The sequence below is a fragment of the Staurois parvus genome, unplaced genomic scaffold, assembly GCF_062004578.1.
Source record: "Staurois parvus isolate SC_StPar_1 unplaced genomic scaffold, SC_StPar_1.0 ptg000258l, whole genome shotgun sequence".
Classification (NCBI taxonomy): domain Eukaryota; kingdom Metazoa; phylum Chordata; class Amphibia; order Anura; family Ranidae; genus Staurois; species Staurois parvus.
This window is the reverse complement of record NW_028318054.1, coordinates 5,376,612-5,390,740: the sequence shown is the minus strand read 5'-3', so window position 1 is coordinate 5,390,740 and position 14,129 is coordinate 5,376,612. Positions and strand designations below refer to the sequence as shown.

Sequence of the window (14,129 nt, the reverse complement as noted above, 5' to 3'; positions counted from 1 at the left end):
AGAGCTGCAGCTCTCCTGGCTTTGTCACTCCTCACTGGGCATATCGATAGCCAATGGCTCCTGCTCCTGTCAATCAACTCCAGTGACAAGGAAGCGGGGATAGGGCCTAGTCCTGCTGTTTCTGGCAATGGATGCAGCAGCGGGACTCAGGAGTGAGCCCGCACACATGCCCCCATGGGAATCGGCCTCCTATTAGAGGGCACCTGCAAAAGGGGAGGAGTCAGGAGCATCAGTGGGGGACCTAAAAAGAGGAGGATCAGAGCTGCTCTGTGCAATTCTAATGCACAGAGAAGGTAAGTATAGACATGTTTGTTATCTAAAAGAAAAAAATAAATTTTCCTTTGCAATCACTTTAACTTAATGACACCCCAAACGCAGGTAGAAGTACAGTAGTACCATGAAATCCGGTTGCATGCACTACTTTTTGTGCAGTCCAGCATGATTTTAGCCCACTCAAATGAATGGGGTGAAATCCCACTGCACTGCGTTCCTGTGTAATTCATGGTACAAACCAACCCTAAAGCCTGGTATATACATACTGAAAATTGGCAAGTTCAGCAAGAATTGGATAAATTTTGGTATGTGTGTACCAGTTTGTTCAACAGAAGCTGGTCTAACGACTGGGTTTTGTCAAGCAGCTTTGCTGGAAAACCAGCATTCGATCAGCACATGCAACCAATGGCTGCAAGCACAGATCAGTGCATTCTGGCCACAGGAGTGGAAGGGGGTAGTCCCCCCTGTCAAAATACAACAAAATAATGGGAGAGATCCCTTCACCACACATTGTTGTGTTGATCTGCAAGGTGTTTTTTATTAAACCTTCTGGATGAACTAAAAAACTACCTGTGTATACCCAGCTTAACACTTTAACCATGTTATTTCTACTTTAGTATTCTTAGTTTGTACAAGTAGTCTACTTTTATTTCTGCTTTAGTAGTCTGAGTTTGTACAAGTAGTCTACTTTTATTTCTGCTTTAGTAGTCTGAGTTTGTACAAGTAGTCTACTTTTATTTCTACTTTTAGTAGTCTGAGTTTGTATAAGTAGTCTACTTTTATTTCTACTTTAGTAGTCTGAGTTTGTACAAGTAGTCTACTTTTATTTCTACTTTTAGTAGCCCGAGTTTGTACAAGTAGTCTACTTTTATTTCTACTTTAGTAGTCTGAGTTTGTACAAGTAGTCTACTTTTATTTCTACTTTAGTAGTCTGAGTTTGTACAAGTAGTCTACTTTTATTTCTACTTTTAGTAGTCTGAGTTTGTACAAGTAGTCTACTTTTATTTCTACTTTAGTAGTCTGAGTTTGTACAAGTAGTCTACTTTTATTTCTACTTTTAGTAGCCTGAGTTTGTACAAGTAGTCTACTTTTATTTCTACTTTTAGTAGCCTGAGTTTGTACAAGTAGTCTACTTTTATTTCTACTTTTAGTAGCCTGAGTTTGTACAAGTAGTCTACTTTTATTTCTATTTTAGTAGTCTGAGTTTGTACAAGTAGTCTACTTTTATTTCTATTTTAGTAGTCTGAGTTTGTACAAGTAGTCTACTTTTATTTCTACTTTTAGTAGTCTGAGTTTGTACAAGTAGTCTACTTTTATTTCTATTTTAGTAGTCTGAGTTTGTACAAGTAGTCTACTTTTATTTCTACTTTTAGTAGTCTGAGTTTGTACAAGTAGTCTACTTTTATTTCTACTTTTAGTAGTCTGAGTTTGTACATTGAACAAGTGACTGGGAGTGCAATGTGCAACATCCAAAAGGATTCCAGAGGTGTAATATTTTGTACAGCATTGGGACAGAGAGGCTTAGGCTGATTGACAAAAGGATTGAGAATATTTTTATGCAATCATTTGTGTGAATATTCACTTTAAATTATTAATTCACAAGAAAAGCAAACTCCTGTTTACTTATTTTACCAGCACATGATTGGGTATTCAAAGTGAACAGGAATTTGCTCTTCACATAATTGGATAATTGAAGGGAATATTCATACAATTTATTAAGCAAAAATTCTGACTGCTTTAGTAAAATCAGCCTCCATTGTTCATAGTAATTAGAAAGCCCCACATTTAGGAAAATAAAATATCGGCAGCTGCAGTGCCACGGCATGCAAACAATATCTTTTTAAAAAGGTTCTGGTAATAATTATTTGTCAGCAAATCTCCAGGCTCTGTCATCTGCTCTCCCACTGCAAACAAGCATAGAGCCACACACTGCACCTACCCTCACATATAAAGCTGCAGTGCACAGGCTGCAGTAAAGACTGTCCATTCATTGTTGGCATGTTTTGTGCCATAATGATTACAATAAGCCCCAATAAGGAGCAAAACGCAGGATCGGGTAGGGTGTCTTTAGTGCAAAAAACATTTTCTATATCACGGAAGATATGGTGTGCAGCTCTATGCTTGTTAGCATTACCGATGTTTGGTAAAATCCATTTTTAATGAGGAATGTCAGAATCTGTTTCTTACCTGCATTTTGGTTCAGAGATGGTGAGTTCAGAGTATCAGCATAAAAGGCAGGCAACTAGCACTTGGAGATTGGATGTCAGCAATTTAGCCTCCATGTTAGCCTCCAGTTTAGCTTCCATTAAACCATGGTATGTGAAAAAGCATTGAAATGTACCCATGTGTAGAAGTATTTTGGATTTTGAGCTAAGATGATGTTGCTGGTCACACGCTCATCTCACACGTACCAATATTCTCACTGTTGGAACAATTGATGAAACAGATGCTGTATTCAGTTCTTCAACAAAAAAAAAAACACACACACAATGCTAAAACTAAATTCTCCTGTCAAACTGGAACAATCGCAACCAGCATCTAAAAGAGAGCAATGACCCAGAAAAAATATGGTTCATGCAAGGAATTACCAAAGCACTTGTATACCTACTGTATGTATTTATACCATACTAAGACATGATATGGTTAATGTAAATAACCCCAAATGATTATATTATATACTCTCCTAGGTTTTGTCATTATGAAGAATGAGTGGCTGTATCAGATATCCTATTGTGTTTCATTCCAGTGAGAGTTTGTGCATAACCTATAATATTTTCTGCCCGTCTGCCCGTGCTGCTTTTTGCAGATATAAATTCCTACTATCGCTATTCACCATTGTTGTGTCTTTGTATGCTCCTGCAGAGGTTTCTGATAGCGAAGCTTTTCAGTCACCTGACCTCTGCTAGAAAAGCACTGAAGTCTGAGATCCCTCACTTCCGGCTGAAGAAGGTGCAGAACATTAAGATTTGGCTATCTCTGCGGTCCTATCTGAAGGTGAACTAACAATCTGCATTAGTCTTGTCCCTTCCTATTGTGTTGTGTCTCTGCCTTTAATGTATATAACCATATTTATTTTTTCTTCTCACTAGAGAAGAGGACCTCAGAGATCAGTAGATGTCATTGTGTCTTCAATCTACTTATTAACACTGTCTATTGCCTTCATTTGTTGTGCGCAGGTAAGTACAGACCTCTTCATTTCATAAGTTATGAATACAGAGTTTCAATATACCAACTATAACTGCTGATTGCAAATGCTTGTACATGTTAATAACTATGCCCAGCTTTCATCATTAATGATTCAGATAATTGGCCTAAACATTTTGCTACATTACCACTATAACCTTCACATTAATAATTGTATTTATTCACTGAATTGTCTAATGGATTTTTTTATATACTACTTTAGATACTGGAAGGAATTAGACTAGATTTAATCAAGCCTAAAGCAGCACTTAAATGCTCAAGGCATGCTAAAGTAACTTCTCAGTCAGTATTATCTTGTGTGATTTTAACATGCCTTAAAGTAGTAGTAAAGTCTATTTAACCACTAGCCTACAGGGCACTTATACCCCCTTCCTGCCCATGCCAATTTCCAGCTTTCAGCGCTGTTGCACTTTGAATGACAAATGCGCGGTCATGCAACACTGTACCCATATGAAATTTTTATAATTTTTTTGTGACAGATAGAGCTTTATTTTAGTGGTATTTAATCACCTCTGGGTTTTTTATTTTTTCCTAAATAAACCAAAAACCACTGAAAATTTGGAAAAAATAAAGTTTTTTCTTAGTTTTTGTTATAAAATTTTGTAAATAAGTGATTTTTCTCCTTCACTGATGTCCGCTAATGAGGCTGTAGTAATGGGCACTGATAGGCTGCACTGATGGACACTGATAGGTGGCGCTGATGGGCACTGATGAGGAGGCACTGGTAGGTGGCACTGATGGGCATTGACAGGCATCACTGATGGGCACTGAAAGGCAGCACTCATATATGGCACTGATAGGCGACACTGATAGGCGGCGCTGAGTGGCACTGTTAGGCGGCACTGATAGGCAGCACTGACGGGCACTGATAGGCTGCACTGACTGACACGGATAGGTGGCACTGATAGGCAGCACTGGCTGGCATTGATAGGTGGCACTCACTGGCACTGATGGGTGACACTGAAAGGCAGCTCAGATGGGCATTGATATGTGGCACTGATGGGCACTGAAATGTGGCACTGATGGGCACTGACAGGTGGCGCTGCTGGGGCTACACAGATCATCAGGGCACACTGATCATCAGTGCTCTGATGATCTGTGTACATGTCCCCTCCGACGAATGCTGATTACCAGCTCTCCTCTCCTCATGAGCTGTCAGCGTAACAGCTCGTGAGGAGAGAAATGCCGATAACCGGCATTTCCCTGTTTACATGTGATCAGCTGTGATTGAACACAGCTTATCACATGACTGAGCTGACATCTTCGGCTCTTTCCGTTGATCGGTGATCCGCTGTGTCCAAGGGACACAACGCACCGCTGATAGCTGCGCTGCGCACTCACGAAGCCGCGCATGTGCGGTTAGAATGGGAGGACATCATATGACGTCCTCCCAGAACGAGAGAACCACCTTGTGTCCATCATTCTACTATATGGCGGGCGGGAGGCGGTTAAAAAAAACTAAATTGACCAATCACAGTAGATCACATGCAAAACTTTATTATAAGCTAACATGTAGGTACAAGTCACCAAGTGGTATTTACTCCCACTTTAAAGGCATTATAAACCTTTCTACTGGCACCTTGAGTTTTTAACTTGCATAAGATGTGCATTAATCATATATGGTGTCATTTGTTGCTCTGTATAAACAGCCTATAGTACATTAAATCTTCTTATTCCTGTGCCAGAAGTTTCTGTTTGTGTTAAAAAATGAGGTACATGCACATGTTAATTCATGACTCTGTCTGCAGTTTAAGAACTGACACTTCCTGTGGAGAAACTACAAATCCCTGCGTCTCTCAGTTTAGTGCTATTGACGTGAAAGCTAAAAAGTAATGAGCATTCTGGCAGATACAAGCAGGCAGAGCAGTTAACAGAGATATCACCATGCAGTCTTTCATCACATTAGCTCTCCCATATGTAATGCAACACAGAAAATGGTGGATTGTATTGTAACCCAGAACAGGACATTGCCTGTCCCTTTAGTGAATAGGGTAGGTGAATAAATACATGGACATAGGGGAATTGATTGGCCAAGACACTACAAACTGGTGCCACAACATGTAAGCCCATCATTACAAGGTAAAGCAAACAAACAACACAGGGAGTATACCTACGCTAATACCTAGGTAAAACAATAAAAACATTTAAAAGTGCACGCCTTTAAGTATCATTTAGCATATTTTCACACTTTAATAAGCATTGCTGCTTTATGAACCAGGGTTTGTCATTTGCAGAAGGCTATAGAGGCTTATACACATGGACAATGGGGAGTATATACACTGGTGAAAAAAATTAAAGGAACACTTTCAGAACACATCAGATCTCAACGGGGAAAAATATCTTGCTGGATATCTATACTGATATGGACTGGGTGATGTGTTAGGAACGTAAAAATGCCCCATCGTTTGATGGAAATGAAAATGATCAACCTACAGAGGACTGAATTCAAAGACCCCCAAAAATCAAAGTGAAAAAATGATACAGCAGGCTAGTCCATTTTGCTGAAATTTCATTGCAGCAACTCAAAATGGTACTCAGTAGTTTGTATGGCCGCCACGTGCTTGTATGCATGTCTGACAATGTCGGGGCATGCTCCTAATGAGACGGAGTTGTCCTGGGGTATTTCCTCCCAGATCTGGACCAGGGCATCACTGAGCTCTTGGGCAGTCTGAGGTGCAACCTCGTGGCATCGGATGGAAAAATCATGATATCCCAGAGGTGTTTTATTGGATTTAGGGCAGGCGAGCATGGGGGCCATTCAATGGTATCATATCCTTTATCTTCCAGGAACTGCCTGCATACTCTTGCCACATGAGGCGGGGCATTGTCGTGCACCAGGAGGAATCTAGGACCCACTGCACCAGCATAGAGTCTTACAATGGGTCCAAGGATTTCATCCCGATACCTAATGGCAGTCAGGGTTCCATTGTTTAGCCTGTAGAGGTCTGTGCATCCCTCCATGGATATGCCTCCCCAGATCATCGCTGGCACACCACCAAAATGGTCATGCTGAATGTTGTTACAGGTAGTGTAACATTATCCATGTCTTCTCCAGACATTTTCACATCTGTCACTTTTGGTCAGGGTGAACCTGCTCTCATCTGTGAAAAGCACAGGGGCCAGTGGCAGACCAGCCAATTCTGCCATTCAATGGCAAATTTGCCAATCAAGCTCTGTGCTGCCGGGCAGTGAGCACAGGGCCCTAGAGGATGTCTATATATACAGTTAGGTCCATATATATTTGGACACAGGCACAATTTTAGATTTTTCAGGTATTTACTAAATCAAATTCAAGCTATAGTTATATAATAGATATGGGCTGAAAGTGCACACTCTCTGGTTTAAGAAGGGTTTAGGAATTACAGCTCTTAAGAGTAGCCATCCCCCCTTTTTCAAGGGAGCAAAAGTAATTGGACAATTGAATATAATCATAAATAAAATGTTCATTTATAATATTTTGTTGAGACTCCTTTACTGGCAATGACTGCCTGAAGTCTGGAACCCATGGACATTACCACAGACTGGGTTTCCTCCTTTCTGATGCTTTGCCAGGCTCTAACTGCAGCTATCTCCAGTTGTTCTTTGTTTGTGGGTCCTTCTGCCTTTAGTTTTGCCTTCAGAAAGTGAAATGCATGCTCAATTGGGTTGAGATCAGGTGATTGACTCAGCCATTGCAGAATATTCCACTTCTTTTCCTTCCAAAGCTCCTGGGTTGCTTTTGCAGTGTGTTTTGGATCATTGTCCATCTGTACTGTGAAGCACCATCCAATCAACGTTTTGCATTTGTCTGAATCTAGGCTGACAGTATCTCTCTAAACACTGCAGAATTAATCTGGCTGCTTCTGTCTTCTGTCACATCATCAATAAACACCAATGACCCAGTGCCAGTGGAAGCCATGCATGCCCATGCCATCACACTGCCTCCACCTTGTTTTACCAATGACGTTGTGTGCTTTGGATCATGAGCTGTTCCAAGCCTTCTCCACACTTTTTTCTTCCCGTCATTCTGGTACTTATTAATCTTAGCTTCATCTGTCCAAAAAATGCTTTTCCAGAACTGGTCTGGCTTTTTTAGATTTGTTTTGGCAAAGTCTAATCTGGATTTTCTATTCTTCAGGCTTATGAATGGTTTGCACCTTTTGGTGAACCCTCTGTATTTGCTCTTGTGAAGTCTTATCTGGATTGTAGACTTTAACAATGATACACCCACCTCCTGGAGAGTGTCTTTCATTTGTCTGGATGTTGTGAATGGGTTTTTCTTTACCATAGAGAGGATCCTGTGATCATACACCACTGTTGTCTTCCATGGATGTCCATGCCTTTTTATGTTGCTGAGCTCACCAGTGCATTACTCTTTCCTCAGAATGTACCAATCTGTTGATCTGGCCACTCCTAATGTTGCTGCTATCTCTCTGATGGATTTGTTTCATTTTTGAAGCCTTACAATGGCCTGTTTCACTTGCATGGACAGCTCCTTTCAACGCATGATGCAGTTTCACAGCAATAGATTACAAATGCAAATACCACACTTAGAATCAACTCCAGACCTTTTACCTGCTTATTTGATGAAGAAATAACGAAGTAGTAGCCCACACCTGGCTATGAAACAGCTTTTGATTCAATTGTCCAATTACTTTTGGTCCCTTGAAAAAGGGAGGATAGCTACTCTTAAGAGCTGTAATTCCTACACCCTTCCTCCAATTTGGATGTACATACCCTCAAATTATACCTGAGAGTGTGCACTTTCAGCCCATATCCATTATATAACTATAGCTTGAATTTGGTAAATACCTGAAAAATCTAAAATTGGACACTATATCTGTCCTAAAGACTAAATATTTTATTGGGTTATTTTTACCAAAGAAATGTAGCAGAATACATTTTGGCCTACATTTATGAAGAAAAATTATTTATAACAAAATTTTATAACAGAAATAAAGAAAAACATGTTTTTTTTTTTAAATGTTTAGTATTTTCTTGTTTATTTAGAAAAACATAAAAAACACAGTGGTGATTAAATACCACCAAAAGCTCTATTTGTGTGAACAAAATGAAAAAAAAAATTTGGGTACAGTGTTGCATGACTGAGTAGTTGTCATTCAAAGTGTGACAGTACTGAAAGCTGAAAATTGGCCTGAACTGGAAGGGGGTACAAGTGTCCGGTATTGAAGTGGTTAAGGCCCGCATCGGGCAGAAACACATTAGCATTGGGCTGTACATGTAACTTTTAATCATGAGCAATAAAGCCTATTAGAAAAGGTAGTACAGGTAGCAGAAATAAAACTTTTGTTACAAAACTTGTCAGCCTGCCAGTTTATCCCATGCACCCATCAATGTCACAAGACATTGTTTGTTTTTCTTGTCAGTCACAGCAGGATGATAAATTTGATGCTTTTAGCAAGGACACCACTTTATCATCCCTCCCAAGTACAGCAGTAACAGTTTATCCTCATCTACAGCTTAAAGCTTTCCTGCAAAACTAGTATGTTATAGTTGACAAAGAACAAAGATTATTAATAAGACAAATCTCAAACCATCCTTCACCAATTTGAAAATGTCAAAATGAGTTATGATTGCTACAGGTTACTGTGTGTTGGTTTTTTTCTTTGTTCTTTCTATAGCCTTGTTAGTTACAGCCCATAATGCTGAGAGCCACACTAAGACAGGCTTTGGAATATTAGCAAAAATATCAAGCCTACACAAATGAGCACAAAACGTTTTCTGTTACAGTTACCTTGTGAAGCAACACTTATATGAATCTGGAACTGTAAGGGAGATGATGGTGGCAATTTAAAACATCTCAGGCTTAGTCATCAGATTATTTTGAAAAAGAAAGGTCTGTATTAACGCACAGCCACTAATAAGATTTTGATGATTCATTTGGATGCTTTGAGGCAGGAACCTCTTATTTGAGACCGACTGAAAACAAGATTGGCCAAGTGCACTGTATTGTGGAAAGGAACCTTATCCAGAAAACTCATTTTCACAAAAAGTGTGTAAAATTGAGTCAACTATTCAAATTGATTCCACAATGCACAAAGGTGTGCAAGTTTGTGAACCCTCAGGAATGTCAGAAAAAAAGGATCCTAAAATGAGCATGCTTAAGCCCCCAGTCACATCAAAGCCGATTTTGAAATTGTGCGACTTACAGTGAAGTTGCACGATTTCAAAATCGGGTGACCTGCTGATTTCAGTTGCGATTTGCAAGACATCTGACACAGATGGCTATGCAAATCGCAACAAAAGTAGTGCATGCATACTTTAGAAATCGATATTGCATGGCATGTAAATCACATGCCAAATCGCACCCAATGTGACCAGGGTGTAAAGGTTATCCCATTGTAATGATTAAGTCAGGCTCATTTAGCAAGCAAAGCATTTGACATTGCTATATCTTTATTACATAAGTTGTTTAACCACTTGCCCTCCTGAGGATTTACCCCCCTTAATGACCAGGCCTCTTTTTGCTACTCGGCGCTGCACTAATTCAACTGATAATTGCACGGTCATGCAATGCTGCACCCAAACAAAATTTATGTACTTTTTTTCACACAAATAGAGCTTTCTTTCGGTGGTATTTGATCACCTGTGTGCTTTTTATTTTTCACTCTATGAACAAAAACAGACCAAACATTTTGAAGAAAAACAATATTTTTTACTTTCAGCTATAAAAAATATATAGTAAACTCAAAGTTAGTTATAAATTTAGGTCAAAATGTATTCTGCTACATGTTTTTGGTAAAAAAAATCCGAATAAGTGTATATTGATTGCTTTGTGTGAAAGTTATAATGTCTACAAACTATGGTATAGATACTGCAATTAACGCCATTTTTTTGCTATACAGCGCTGCGCTAGTTTAACGGACAATTGCGCGGTCATGCCATATGGTACATAAATGAAATTTACATCCTTTTTATCCCACAAATTGAGCTTTCTTTCGGTGGTGCGTTTCTTTATTTTTTGCGCTATAAAAAAAAAGGCTGACAATTTTTAGGAAAAAAAAATAATATTTTGGACTTTTTGCTATAAAACATGTCCAGTAAAAAAAAAAATTTAAAAATCAAATTTAGCCAGAAATTTCTGCCAAAATGCATTCTGTGACATGTCTTTGCTAAAAAAAAACCCAATACGTGTAAATTAATTGGTTTACACGAAAGTTATAGTGTTTACAAATGGCGGGAAAGATACTGGGATTTTTAATTTTTTTTTTATACTAATAATGGCGGCGATCAGCGACTTATGGTGGCGATCAGCGACTTATGGCGGGACTGCGGGAGTGCGGCTGACATTCTGACACTGGGGGGGAACTGAATTGGGATCACTGACATCCCCAGTGACACCAATACAGTGATCAGTGCAAAAAAAAACACTGACACTGTACTAATGGCACTGGGGAGGAAGGGGTTAAGTTTATTATTCAGTGAAAGGGTTAACTGTGTGAGGGGAGTGTTTTACTAGGGGGTGGGGGTGTGTACTGCAGGGGGCACAGGCTGATCGGGAGAGATAAACTCTTCTCTCCTTCTCAGCACGTCAGAAGCTGTCAGGGAACTGACAGAGCAGAGCTACTGCAGCTGTGCTCTCTGTCAGTGATTGCCACAGCCGGTAACGCCCCATACCTGTTTTGAAAACAGACGTTTTAAAACGTGATTTTGCCCAGCCGTGCCGCCCTGCCAACGTATTTCTACAGTGGCTGGGCGGCATGTGGTTAAACAATTAAAGTAGCTGAAAATGTGTTGGATGTTGACAGCCTTCTGCTGAACCACAGTATTGCCCGCTCAAGAAAAAAATGTTGCTTAAACTCATAATATATGAAATTGGTCATATAAAGATTTTAGAACGCATGGGCCTTCATTAACCCAAAGGTAGATTGCCTGAAAAGAAGAAATGACCTATTGTTGCTGCTTTACCTGCTTTATGTGTGATGTGTAGAGCTACTCTGCTGTCATATGGCCTGGAAAGCTTACAGTCATTCAGATATCAATGAATCCAAAGTTGTACTAGGAAATTGTAAAGCACATTGTCAGCAGGTCTGTTGCCAAAGACTTAGAAATTGTTAGTTTATGCTGGAGATCTGAAATATGGGTAAATTAAAATTAAATTAAAAAAAAAATAAACAGAAGGATTTCTCCTGTCTTAAATCCCATTGAAAAACTGTTCCTTAATTTGAGGCAGGCCATTCAAGTGTGACGAAACAAAAATGCACATGAACTGAAAGAATTTTGTGTACGGGAAATAGCTGAAATATATCTTTATTGTTGCAGCAACAAAGAGTTTGGGCTAGTAACCATTAACTAGGATTTGTTACTTACTAATAGGGGTTCATCTATGACTAAGATCATATTTTATGAGCTTTTTGCTTAGAAATTAATTCTTACTACAGGATAGAATATATGAACTGGCAGATAGTCTAAGGTAAGGTTTTTTTTTCATTAAGGTCCATTATATGTCTGTACTCACTCCCATTATTGACAGCTGTGGTATGCTGTGGAGGAATGGCCACACACAACTATGTACATCTTTTGTTATTTTTGGACGGTGGTATGACTATATGGGCGTTTTTTTTCTCTTTACAGAATAGATTCAGTGTAATTCAGAAACCACATTGATTTTTGTTCCAAGACACATTAATGGAGAACTAAGCAGCATTGTCCCTCCTCAACCCTTCAATTGAGATTGATTGGGTCTGCAATTGATGCACCATTTGCATTGTCTCCGTGCATGACCTTAACCAATTGTGCTGACTCCCAGGTTTTCTGTAGGTTAATAAAAGCTTAGCCTAGGTTGTCTAACTGGATAATATGGCTATAAATTGTGTTATTGAGTTTTAAATGAATCTCATTGGTTATTGAGCAGTATAAATTTTGGACAGCAATGTGTTCTGAACATGGACAGTGTAATGCAAGAGCAGTGCAATAGCTCAGGCTATGGTAGAGTTATTTGTGACTGTTGTAAGCAATAAACAGATTTGATAGTTTGAATACTACAAATTATTTATTTGCCTTGTCAAAATAGGTTCTGAATGGACATAAAACCTTTCTAACTTATCTCTATAACTGGGAATTCCTGATTTGGGAAGCAGCTTTGCTCATTTTTCTGCTACGTCTAACTTCCCTGGGATCAGAGACCAACAAGAAGTATAGCAATGTCTCAATACTACTGACTGAAGAGGTATGCCAAAATGGTCAACACTGGAGTCAGAATCTTTCCCTACCAGTGTATGGTCATGGGATTTATGCTAACTCTGAAAATATGCATGCCATAAAACAACATAAGCTGATTAGACAGCTGATACAAAAGTACACATTTGTGCCAGACATGCCCTGGACGCAATGTTCCAATCAACAGCTCAGCTCAGGGTGCATGTGCAGTGTTGACGGAGTATGTCAGACTGCTGGAGACCCAATCGCTGCACTCTGTGTTGATCAGCTTTGCACATTTCCAGCGTACTAGACACAGGACATTTTAACCCTAGCTGCAAAAATATACCCATATCTGTTATTGTTTATGCAGTCTGACTGCATTACAGTGATAAAAACAAAAGCTTCAGTTGGGCTTTAAAACCTTTCTGTAATATGTTTCTATCCTGCTCAGCTTCAGTAAACCTAAAATATGTGTCATCAGTAAAAAAGGAAACATTTTATTCTATTCCAACTGTCAGGTCATTCATAAAGTGACCAAGAAAACATTCAGTTCAGCCCTGATCCTCGTGTACACAATTTCTACCTATACCCCATTTTATTATGCTCCATTTATTTATTAGCCATCTATGCATATTTTCTTCTAGCTCCTGATTCCTCTGTAAATGGATGTTATGATGAAAAGTTAAAATTGATTTTACAAAATCAAAATTTGCAGTATATCTCATTGGATTGGATTATATTCTATGTATTTTTTCTATAATCCCTTTATATATAATCAAAGTATTTACATATAACAGAAGGCAAGTTACATGTTTACAAAGTCTCCCATTCTACATTTTACCCTTTCCTGTTTGTACTAAGCTCCGTCCCATTTTAGACTCATTAACACCTGTAATATGCCACTCGGTACTTTGCTGTTTTGCCACTTATTTTTCCACAACCCAACTTCCCAGTTCCTAGTTAATTCTGTGGTAATGCTTTAATACCAAAGAAGGCATTTCTTATGTTTTTAGTTTTTAAAAAAGATGTTATGATTTCTTGTGAATTTTATATGTTAAAGGAGAAGTGTTCATTAGATGTAGGTATGCAGTTACTTGTTTGCTATAGTAGTGAGTTGCATAGTGTTTCAGCATTTGCACAAAAGTCACGAATAATACCCATGATGTTTGTAATATATATGTAATGTCAGTTTTTATATGTTGCCTTTCACCAGGCAAATGTAACAGATCCTGACATTCAAGCGGTAGTAAAAGATATATATATATATATATATATATACAGTCATGGCCGAAATTGTTGGCACCCTTGATATTTTTCCTGAAAATCAAGTATTTCACACAAAAAAGGTATTGCATTAACACATGTTTTGCTATACACATGTTTATTCCCTTTGTATGTATTGGAACAAATATAAAACAGAGGCAGAAAAGCAAATATGACATAATGTCACACAAAACCCCAAAAATGGGCTGGACAAAAGTATTGGCACCCTTAACTTAATATTTGGTTGC

At 38.8% G+C, this 14,129-nt stretch overlaps 1 protein-coding gene across 2 annotated transcripts in view; it reads left to right on the top strand.

Moving 5' to 3' along the window:
• PHTF1 (putative homeodomain transcription factor 1) overlaps positions 1-14,129 on the top strand; it is a 166,815-nt gene that overhangs the window by 129,082 nt on the left and 23,604 nt on the right. Inside the window, exons 14-16 of one of the 2 annotated variants that reach the window (XM_089681070.1) lie at positions 3,136-3,267; positions 3,363-3,449; positions 12,491-12,646. In XM_089681070.1, coding sequence (XP_089537196.1) covers positions 3,136-3,267; positions 3,363-3,449; positions 12,491-12,646 — 375 coding nt within the window. The remainder of the gene's footprint in view (positions 1-3,135; positions 3,268-3,362; positions 3,450-12,490; positions 12,647-14,129) is intronic. The other variant, XM_089681071.1, reaches the window with a different exon arrangement.